A 9,664-nucleotide genomic window follows, 5' to 3' on the forward strand; every position below is an offset into this window, starting at 1 on the left:
CCTGCAGGCTCCCCCGTGGGCTGAGGCCCAGGGAGAGAGCTGCTGACGTCACTGGGTAAGCTCGGGCCTCTCCCCTCCCTGCAGGGCTGACCGTGGATGATGTGGAGATCTTTGAGATCAACGAGGCCTTTGCCAGCCAGGTGAGCTTTGGTCTGGCAGCCCTGCCTGGGCGCTGGGCACCTGGGGGGAAGCCCCTGGATGCAGTGCCGGGGTGGGGGCTGAAGCTGAGGCCTGCCCCCCTCCCAGGCCGTCTACTGTGTGGAGAAGCTGAGACTGCCCCCAGAGAAGGTGAACCCGCTAGGGGGTGCAGTGGCCCTGGGCCACCCCCTGGGTTGCACGGGGGCACGGCAAGTCATCACGCTGCTCAACGAGCTGAAACGTCGCGGGAAGAGGTGAGGCCAGCCCCTGGGGCCCAGGCGCTCTGTGTTGTGGGGAGGGGGGGTTCCGTGCCCCTGCATGGCACGGGAGGGTCCACCTCAGCTGTGCCTCTTAAGCCTTGGGCCTTCCAGCACCACTGGCTCCTGTGTGCGCACCTTGGCGGTGGAGCCGTTGCCCAGCCAGCACGGTCTTGCCTCCACAGGGCTTATGGGGTGGTGTCCATGTGCATTGGCACCGGAATGGGGGCAGCTGCTGTCTTTGAGTACCCGGGGAACTGAGGAGCTCCCGACAGCCATGCTCTGGCAGCGAGAGCTCAACGCCACAAATGAAGCCATGTAATGGCAGTGGGCCTGCAAGGCGCTTCTGCAAACTGGGGCAAGGCGAACACAGCAGCAGTGGCAGCGCACAGTCTACCCCACACACACCCCCACCCGCCCTCTGGGCCACTGTTGCAGAAAGGGCAGAATAAAAGTGTGCTCTCCTATCTTGCCGGCTCTTCCTTCCAGGCGTCAGGACTGCCACACCAGGCCTCTCTGCTCCATCTTGAGAAACAGTCCCTATCTGCACGGAGTGCTATATGCCACTCCTCCGCCCTAGGGGTGGGCTTCCCACCCCACCCCACCCCCACCCCCCAGGAACCACTCAGGGCCAAAGGCTGAGGCACCAGCTCCTCCCACTACCCCATTGCAGCAGACCTGCTCTTGTGCTGGGGGTCAGGTTTATTTCCAGAGCTGGGGGCTGGGGGCTAGGGGCTAGGGGCACACCTCAGAGCAGGAGGTCATGTACTTCTCATCATAGGAGCCTTGGCCCCGGAGCCGCAGGGTGCAGGCCTTCTCACCAAGCATGCCCTCTACCACCAGCGTGGACTCGTACAGCTCTCTGCCCCTGTGGGGAGTAGGGAGTGGGGTGGGTTCTGAGCTTAGGAGGCCCGTGGCCAGGTGGCTTGGGCGCTGGGAGAGGCTGTACCTGGCAGTGAAGATAACCTGCAGGGTGATGGTGGGCGGGGGCGCCTTGACCGGCCGAGCCTCCAGCAGCCCGTTGCTGGGGGAGACTCGGAAAGCTGACTCCTGGGGGCCTGTGGGGGACAGAGACAGGCCAGGCAGCTCCATGTGCTGCCCCAGGGAGCCTCAACCACACTCAGCCTTGCTGTGCCTCCCAGAGGAATGGAACTGGCCATCTCTGCAGGGATTCCCAGCTGGGACCAGGCCCACAGTGGGCCGGTGAGCTGGAGGGAAGCCATGCCTTACTCATCAGCACTGTCCAGTAGCTCCGGCAGCAGCTCAGGTTCATCAGGTAGATGTCTCGGACCTGCAGCTGGCCTACGTAGCAGGTCCCAAAGTCTACCCAGCTGGTGGAGAGCTGGAGCTCGGGCACAGCCACAGTGGCCCGGAGGGGCACCACCTGGGGGGGAGGGGGAAGCCAGCCCACTTAGCTGGGCTCTGAGCCATGACCTCTGGGACTCAGCGACCCCTGCTACCACCCTGGAACTTGTGAGGAGAGCACCTGTGTGTGGCAGAGGGCTGGTGCTGGCATTGAAAGCCAGAGGTGCTGGTGAGTTCGTTCGGGGAGATTCCATCCACTTCCTGTGCCCCTCCCCGAGACCAAGCTCTTCAGCTTCTGTTCCTGAGCAGGCAGCCCTCCCACTCCACCACCCCCTCCTCCCATGGGTGCCCCAAGGCCTGGCTCTCTGCTCCCCTCAGGCTCTGGGTTATCTCACTTTTCCCTGGGCCTCAGGCCACAGCTGGGTCCTCTCCTGGCCCTGACAGCCACCCCTCATTGCCCTTAGGCACTGCCATCCCCAGTCTCTTCCTCCAGCCCTTAGCTCCAGCAGCTGCTAGGCACCGGGGCCTGAGAGAGCTCCTTTGGGCCCTCACCTCCAGCTCTTCCTTCCAGCATCTTGAATCCAGTCCTCTAGCCTTTTCTGCATCCACCTCACCTAGTCCATCAGCTCAGCTTCCACACCGCAAGCTGTGTGGTCGGTGCTCAGCTGGCTGGAAACCCCAGCATATAAACTCAAGAGTCAACCCTGGCAGCTGCCTCTGCTGCTCACAGTCCCCAAGTTACTTAGCCTGACACTCAATGTTGCTCCCATTTCTCCTGATTGAACAGTGTGTGTCCTTCACATGATGCCTCCTCGGCGGAAACTTCCTGGTTTGCCATCCTACATGACTCCGCCTGGCCCAGTGGGGCAGGGGTGACCTTCCTCTCTGAACCCTGAAGGCAGGGGCTGAGGCTGCCCCTTTTAATTCTGAGGGCCCTTCCTGGGCTTGTCCCCCTGGGAGCCTGCCAGATCCAGGTCCAGCCTGGGTCTAGCCTGGCTTCACCCTCGGCGCCATGCTAGGCGGCCGGGACTCGCCTGCATGGTCTGGTTGGTATGCTCCAGGAGCAGGTCCTGTGTGAACACCAGCTCCCTTTCCCCATTCTTGCTCTGCTGAATTTCCACTCCTGGCAGCATCTGATCAGCTGGGAGCTTCTGATAGGAGAGCAGCTCCAAGGACAGCGAGAAGGACACGTTTACCTGGGCAGAGGAGAGGTGGGCTGCCGACACCTCCCTCTGACCGACCGCTCTGCTCTGCAGGCCCAGCCCAGCCCTGCCCTGCAACCAGCCAGGCAGTACACCTCTCACCCTGCACCCAGTGCCCCACCTGGCCCCTTCACCCCACAGACACTGCCAGCACCCTGTTAGTGCTAGGGCTATGGGCAGGTCTGCCCTCGGCCCAGAGGCTAGACAGAGGGGAGTAGGCCAGTAAGCAAAGGAGTCTTTGCCACCTAGCCTGACCAGGGCTGCAGTCTGGCTGGTGGGTTGAGGTGAGGAGCCCCCTGGTGGGCGTGTCTTGAGGACAAGGAGGAGCCCCTGGTGGGCGTGTCCTGAGGATAATGAGGAGCCCCTGGTGGGTTTCCAGCGGGGCATCAGCTGTGCGCCGGGCGGCCAGAGAGGCTGGGGCTTGGCCCTGTGGTTCCCAAACACAGGTCCCTGGGGTGGGCTCTTCAGAATCAACCCTGGCCTTCCAGTGTGGACACAGTTAGTCTGGGAGCAAAGTCTGGGCAGGAGCCGCTGCCTTGTCTCAGGCACAGGAGGGTGAGGCACTGGGTTGGTCAAGATGACCTTTCTCTGGGAACCCTTGGGCTCCCCCCAAACTCCCGGAGGATTTTTCCACACCAGGCAACTAAGCCTGCAGTCTCCTGGGGAGCTTTGTGGAGCAAGCCGGCTAGGTCCTGGGGATTCCCTCAGGGCACTCTTGAAGAAGGGACAAAGGCTAACTGGGTCCAGGGTGCCCTGCCCTCTGCAGACTCCTCGGTCTCCCCTACTCCATGGTGAGGTTCAAGAGGGCTCTCTGCCTGGCCCCTCTGCAGCACCACATCCAGCACCGTGCCCAGCTGTAGCACAGGCACGCCAAACCACGTAGGGGAGCATCTTAGGAGCAAAAATGTAGCCCGCAAGTGGACAAGACAGCCCAGGGGGTGCCCACAGGGCGAGTCCACGGCTGACCCGGCATGGCGGGGCCAGACAGACACTCGTGTCTGGAAACAAGGCCTGTGCATGCGTGTGTCCGCCTCTCAGTAGGAGTGGGTGGAGCTACATTGCGTGAGTGTGTGTGACAGGGAGGCCACCTGCTGCAGGTGGGTGTGTGTCTGGGCGGTGAGTGCCTGCGGACCCTCCACTGACCAGCATGTTTTCCTGCGGCGGGAGCACCAGCAGCTTGCCTGCCTCTCTCTCCTCATAGTCCTGCTCCTGGTCCGGGCTGGGAGCTCTGGCGCTGGCCCCGTCGTGGGAAACGGAGAAGGGCTTGGAGACCAGAAGCCGGAAGTAATGTGGGATTTCTGTCGTGTTGGTCAGCTTCAGGTGGTGGGTGGTGACAAGCTCACTCAGCACCTGGACAGCCGCAGAGCAGGGTTGCATCTCCTTGCCTCAATCCCAGGACCGGGGGTGGCGGGGGAGGGCGGGGCCCAGGCAGACCCAGAGGGGTATTGGAGATGCAGGAGGGGCTGGGGCCACAGCATGCTCACCCTGCAGCAGGGATGTTCCAGGATGAGGTCACTGGCTTGGTGCTGGAATTCCATGCTCCCATCGTAGTCCAGCTCCACGCTCAGCCTGGTCAGCAACAGGCACTGCTGGGTCAGGCCTCAGGCCCACTGGCCACCCCTCTGCCCATCAAGCCCCTGGCCAGCGTTTCCCTGCCTCACTTGCTAGCTTCTCCCTTCCATTTGTGCCCTGGAACCCAGAACCCTGGCTTGTCCCCAGAAGTGTGTGGTGAGGCTGCTCCCCACAGGGGTCTGGGAAAGCCCGGCAGCCCAGTGGACTCACTGCGCGGGCCTCACGTGGCCATGTAGGTCCAGTCTCAGAGGTCCCACAGCAAAGTCCTGCAGGCGCCGCCACCTCCCTGGAGTCTCTCTGTCCACCTGACAGGCCCAAGCCCGATCACTGGTGGCCCCTGGGCTGAGCCATTGTTGTCAGGTGCCATCTCAGAAAGAGGCGGTCATGGTGTCCCAGACCCTGCCCCCTCCCTTGGCTTTCACTCCAGGCCAGGAGGGCTTACCTCGCTGTCCAAGCTCATGAAGCCCAGGGCATAGCCAGTGCACTCCACCTTGCCCAGGGTGTCAGGACTGAGGACCATAGGTGTGAAGGAGATGTAGATGGTGCTACTGCCCCCAGCAGGGACCACCTGGCACAGACAGGCAGCCTCAGCACTGCTTCATGCCCACTGGCCAGCCCGCCGGCCCGCGTGCGGGCTCGGAGCTCTCAGCTCCTGACCCAACTCACCACCTGCCTGGGGCTGACAGAGTACAGGTCATCGGAGGGCACCCCCTCGTGCTCCTGCAGCATGACCGAGATGATCTTCGGGGCCTTCCTAGTGCTGCCACTGCTGCTGCTCTCCGCCTGTTGCCAAGGAGGGCCCGGGCTTACACCGAGGCAGCTGGCCCGCTGCCCGCCCCTCAGCAGCCCGCAGAGCCGCCAGCCCACCACCGCCCTCTGCTTACAGACAGGACAGCTTCGTGGCTGATGACAGACACATCTGAGGGACAGGAGGACGAGGAGGACGAGGTAGTCTCCCGGCTCTCGGGGCATAGGGTCTCGTTCCCAGCCTGGTCCCGCAGTGGGAAGGGTGGCCCATAGAACACCAGCAGGTCCACCAGCTGTTCCTCCCTGTCCTCGGGAACATAGGTGTCCCAGTCCAGGCGGATGTCTGGGGCAGGTGTGGGGAACAGGGCGAAAGAGAAGGAACGGAGAAGATGAGCTCCTTAGACCTCCTCCCTGGGGCTCCTCCAACCGAGGCTGCCCCTCCCCCCACACTTGGTGCAGGGAGGCCTCTCTGCCTCTCCAATGCCACTGCTTTTGTCAGAAGCTCTCATTTCTTTTAGTTTTCACAGCCATATGCCACCTGGCTGTGTCATCTTTAGCCCTCCTCATCACGTCACTTTGCTGTTATGAGGCCCAGGTGTCACCTCCAAGTCCAAACGCAGGAATCCAGGTAATCCATCCTCTCTCCAGCCTCTTGCTGGGACCGCCAGTGATCCCGCCAACCTCCGTGCCCCATGTCTTCCCCTCCCTCCATTAGCCCATTGGCATTCACCTCCCCCCACAGCCAGGCTAGTCTCCGGGAGTCACGTGTCTTGCCGGGATCCTGTCTCCTTCCACCTGCCTGGTAAAACCTAACCCGAGTTGAACTGAACGTTCCTGGCCATTGCTGGAGACAATTCCCCAAGCTGAGCAAATTGCCACCACCATAAGTCTGCCTCCAACTAGATGGGACACCCCCCCCACACACACACATCTCCCGTTGGCCATCCCTGCATATTACTAGTCCGCATTCCCTCCTAGCTTTTACCATGGCAATGTCAAGCCTTCTCTGCCCCGCAGCAACACCTCCATCTGCTCCCTCTTCTCCCAGAATTCCCAAGCCAGGAAATCCTTCAAGTCCCGTTCCAAGCCTACACATCTGCATGTATGGGATCATCCCCTTTCCACCTGCCTTCAATCCTGCCCCTCCTTCCTGGGGACCAGCCACGCAGTCTCCCCTCTCACTTCTGTCATCAGACCCTCATCTCTCTTGACCATTTCCCAGGAGCACTTAAACAAGTCAGGTCTGCCCTACCATGAGCAGTCCCTGAGCTAGAGGACCTCTTCCAGGGACCACCATTGCTCTGCGGCACAGGAAGCATCCACACGTTACACCTCATACACACATTACACATCCACACCTCCCTCTTCCTCTCACCCACTCCTCTCCCCAGGGTCACCAACGACCCACATGTCCCGAAGCTTACCAAAACATCTGACGTCAAAGTAGAGATAGAACGATGTGCTGCTCCAAGAAAGACAAGGGAGCCATGAAAGGAAAGTGGGCGAGAAATCCCTAATGCAGCAGACGGGAAAGGGACCGATAGTGCTTTGATCAATCAAATCAGCATAACTAAATCACAGGATGGAGGAAATCTATGAGTCCACCGACTTTTTCCATAAGAGACAGAGGCGGTCAGACTGAGTTTACAAACAATAAAAAGAAAACAATCAGCTCTCTGCTTTCAAAAACACACACAGTATGAAAACAGAGGCATGGGTGCCAGGCAAATGCAATGAGAAGACATCAGGGTAGCAATGTTAATACAAGGCCAGGCGAAAACTAATGACAAATACCTGAAAGGGGCCACGTGGAACATTAGTGGGTGATAAAAAGCCTACTTTGTGAAGACAATCCAATACGCATGTGGTAGACACCTAATCTGGTGTCAAATTAAGGATTAAGAGTGGGGGGGTGGAGTCTAGGCTGTCAATCTGGAGATAGCCAATGAGACTTCTGTGGGCATGGCCTTCTCCCGAAAATTCTGGGAAATCTGGTACTTCTTCCTTGGAGGCGGGAGACACCTTCCTCTCTCTGCTAACTCCCTTAGAGACTCTCTACTGACAAGGCTCACTTCCTGCAAGACATCCCAGAGAAGAAGCCACATGGACCTACCCTGATGCAGCCCTGGGAACTGGAGTAGCCACATGGAGACCCCTCCCAGCGCTGAGATGCTTACAACACCACTGGATCCAAAGACTTTATACCCACTGACCTGTGATCTTCCTGCATTCAGCATCATTGCATGTTGTATTAGTCTAGGTACTTTAGAGAAACAAATCCACAGCAACTCATTATAAGAGAGTTTTATGTAAAGAGAGTGTGCATCACGAAAACATCCCAACCCAATGCTGCCCAAGCCCACAAGTCCAACATTAACCCATTAACCCAACACCAGTCCACAAAGTCCTCCACCTCACAAAACAGAGGCAATGATGCCGACTGCAGGAGGAAAGCTGAGTCAGTGAACGAATAAGCATCTCATCACTAGCAGGGGTCTCCACACGGCTGCTCCAGCACCCAGGGCTGCATAGGGATGGGTCTATGTGGCTTCTCCTTGGGGATGTCTTGTAGGAAGTCAATCTTGCAAGCTGAAGCAGGGAACTGCTAAGGCAGCTGCACCCTAGTGCGACCATCACAAAGCAAGAGACCCGAGAACTAGAAAGGCGAGGCTCACCACCCATTTATCCCTCTGCTTTTCAATTAGCCCTACATGTGATTATCGGCCAGGTTGGCACAATTAACTAACTCACATGTGTTTCGTGAGTCTGAATAGGACTTTATAGCTTACTGTCAGAAATATGGGCTAATATCGGATGTATGGACTTGATCTGGACTGGGCTGGGATATTTTCTTAATGTTCAATTGCTCTTGTATATAAACCTCTCCCTTATATACATATGTGTGTTTATGAATTTGTTTCTCTAGTCCACCCAGACACAACACAAGTGCATCGAACAGCAGAGCGGCTAAAAATATAAAATATACATTAAAAGGGTTCAGAATGCAAGGAGAACCGGACAGACATAGGATGACAATAGCAGACACTGCAAGAAAGACACTCTTTTAAAAACGGCACACATCTGAGAGTCAGGCGGCAGTAAAGACACAGAACAGCGGTCATCCACCTTGACGGAACATTAGATTGTCCCAAGTACCCTTAAAAATGGCAAAGCCCCGGACCTGCCCAGAGAGACCAGACTCAGGTGGGGTTCCATGGGTCTCAGGATTCCTTCAGTTCCCCAGGCGAGTCATGTATGATACGGGCTGGCTCCCCCAGGCCTCAGCGATCTCCCTGGTGCTCATAATATGCTCCCAGGGCCAGGCTGGCTGAGCCTTCCTCCTGAAATTAGTGGGAACACCCCCTGCCCACAAGAGAGCCTGGCTTGGGTCTCCTCTACCCATTCTGCAACACTCTGACCTTCAGTTACATCAGCATGCCCAGCCCTCTGGCAGCCCTCATGGACACCAGTCTCCTGTCCCCCTGGTTGGTAGCGCCAGCCCCTCGCAGGGCATGTAGCATGTGGCTGAGGCATGGCTGAAGCAATGAGAAGGGGTCCCCAGAGGTGTCTGTCCTGTGCAAAGTGACCCCCAATGTGAGTAAGGCATTGGCCCCATCAACACTGGGAGGCCCAAGGTTAAGCAAGGGCAAGCCCTGTCCTGAAAGCCTCCAGTCACTCTCTGGCAGCCTTGAGCTGCCTTGGTCACTGCCCCCACCTTGGCCTTCAGGTGCCTCCATCAGTGAGTACAGGCCACTTTGGACTCCTGGGTCTGACCCCGTCTTCCTGCCTAGCCCAACTGCCACAGAGCACAGCCTGTAGGGAGAGCCCCGACTTATCTCGCGAGCATCTCACCACAGGGGCTGGAGTTATTCAGGCGAAGGATCCGGGTGACTGTGTCTCCTCCAGAGAGCTGCGTGCCAAACCTGAGAGTACAGAGACTAGGTTTAGCATGACTACAGCCAGGCACACCCTGCAGTTAGGGGTTCTGTGCCACCTGTGCTGCTTACAGGAAGGTGGTGTGTGGGGACTACAGGTGTGGCCCTGACCTTTGTCCATACTGACCACTCACAACTTCTACAACTCCAAGCTCTCAGAGGTGTGCAGATGGTGGGAAGGCTCTCTCTTTCAGGCTAGCCCTGACCTGGGAACTTCATGCTGGGTGGCCCCAAGTGGTACCAGCCCAGCTGGAAAGCAACACGCCTATGGGGGTGACCCAGGCTGGAGGGCAGAGGGAGCTCAGGCCAGAGGGTTTCAGGGCCCATTGGAGAGCTGAGGGTGGGGCTGTGGACCAGGCACCTGATGATTGGCTCCTTGTAGCACCGTTCCATGGTGTAGTAGGTGGTCCTCAGGGAGCTGATGGGGCAGCCTACCACGGCCATGTGCACGTGAATGACTGCTGGAGGCAGGTCTCCTACCTGCAGGTACACACCAGCTCTTTGCCCC

The 9,664-nt window shown here is 58.6% G+C and overlaps 2 protein-coding genes across 2 annotated transcripts in view; one reads left to right on the plus strand and one right to left on the minus strand.

The window, feature by feature from the left end:
• The window catches only part of ACAA1 (acetyl-CoA acyltransferase 1), an 8,801-nt gene extending 7,939 nt beyond the window's left edge, over positions 1-862 (plus strand). The window contains exons 10-12 of the mRNA XM_004704074.2: positions 85-140; positions 247-392; positions 581-862. Of these exons, the coding sequence (XP_004704131.1) occupies positions 85-140; positions 247-392; positions 581-656 (278 nt within the window). The 3' untranslated portion in view covers positions 657-862. The remainder of the gene's footprint in view (positions 1-84; positions 141-246; positions 393-580) is intronic.
• A 262-nt stretch (positions 863-1,124) lies between these two features.
• Positions 1,125-9,664, minus strand: part of DLEC1 (DLEC1 cilia and flagella associated protein) — a 57,106-nt gene continuing 48,566 nt past the window's right edge. The window contains exons 25-36 of the mRNA XM_045297672.1: positions 9,518-9,636; positions 9,074-9,144; positions 5,359-5,564; positions 5,141-5,257; positions 4,917-5,042; positions 4,685-4,779; positions 4,387-4,471; positions 4,046-4,252; positions 2,735-2,896; positions 1,626-1,779; positions 1,345-1,453; positions 1,125-1,263 (exon numbers count right to left, since the gene is read on the minus strand). Of these exons, the coding sequence (XP_045153607.1) occupies positions 1,131-1,263; positions 1,345-1,453; positions 1,626-1,779; positions 2,735-2,896; positions 4,046-4,252; positions 4,387-4,471; positions 4,685-4,779; positions 4,917-5,042; positions 5,141-5,257; positions 5,359-5,564; positions 9,074-9,144; positions 9,518-9,636 (1,584 nt within the window). The 3' untranslated portion in view covers positions 1,125-1,130. The remainder of the gene's footprint in view (positions 1,264-1,344; positions 1,454-1,625; positions 1,780-2,734; positions 2,897-4,045; positions 4,253-4,386; positions 4,472-4,684; positions 4,780-4,916; positions 5,043-5,140; positions 5,258-5,358; positions 5,565-9,073; positions 9,145-9,517; positions 9,637-9,664) is intronic.

This window comes from Echinops telfairi, unplaced genomic scaffold (genome assembly GCF_000313985.2).
Source record: "Echinops telfairi isolate 266 unplaced genomic scaffold, ASM31398v2 ScPeMD7_7420;HRSCAF=8458, whole genome shotgun sequence".
Taxonomy (NCBI): Eukaryota; Metazoa; Chordata; class Mammalia; order Afrosoricida; family Tenrecidae; genus Echinops; species Echinops telfairi.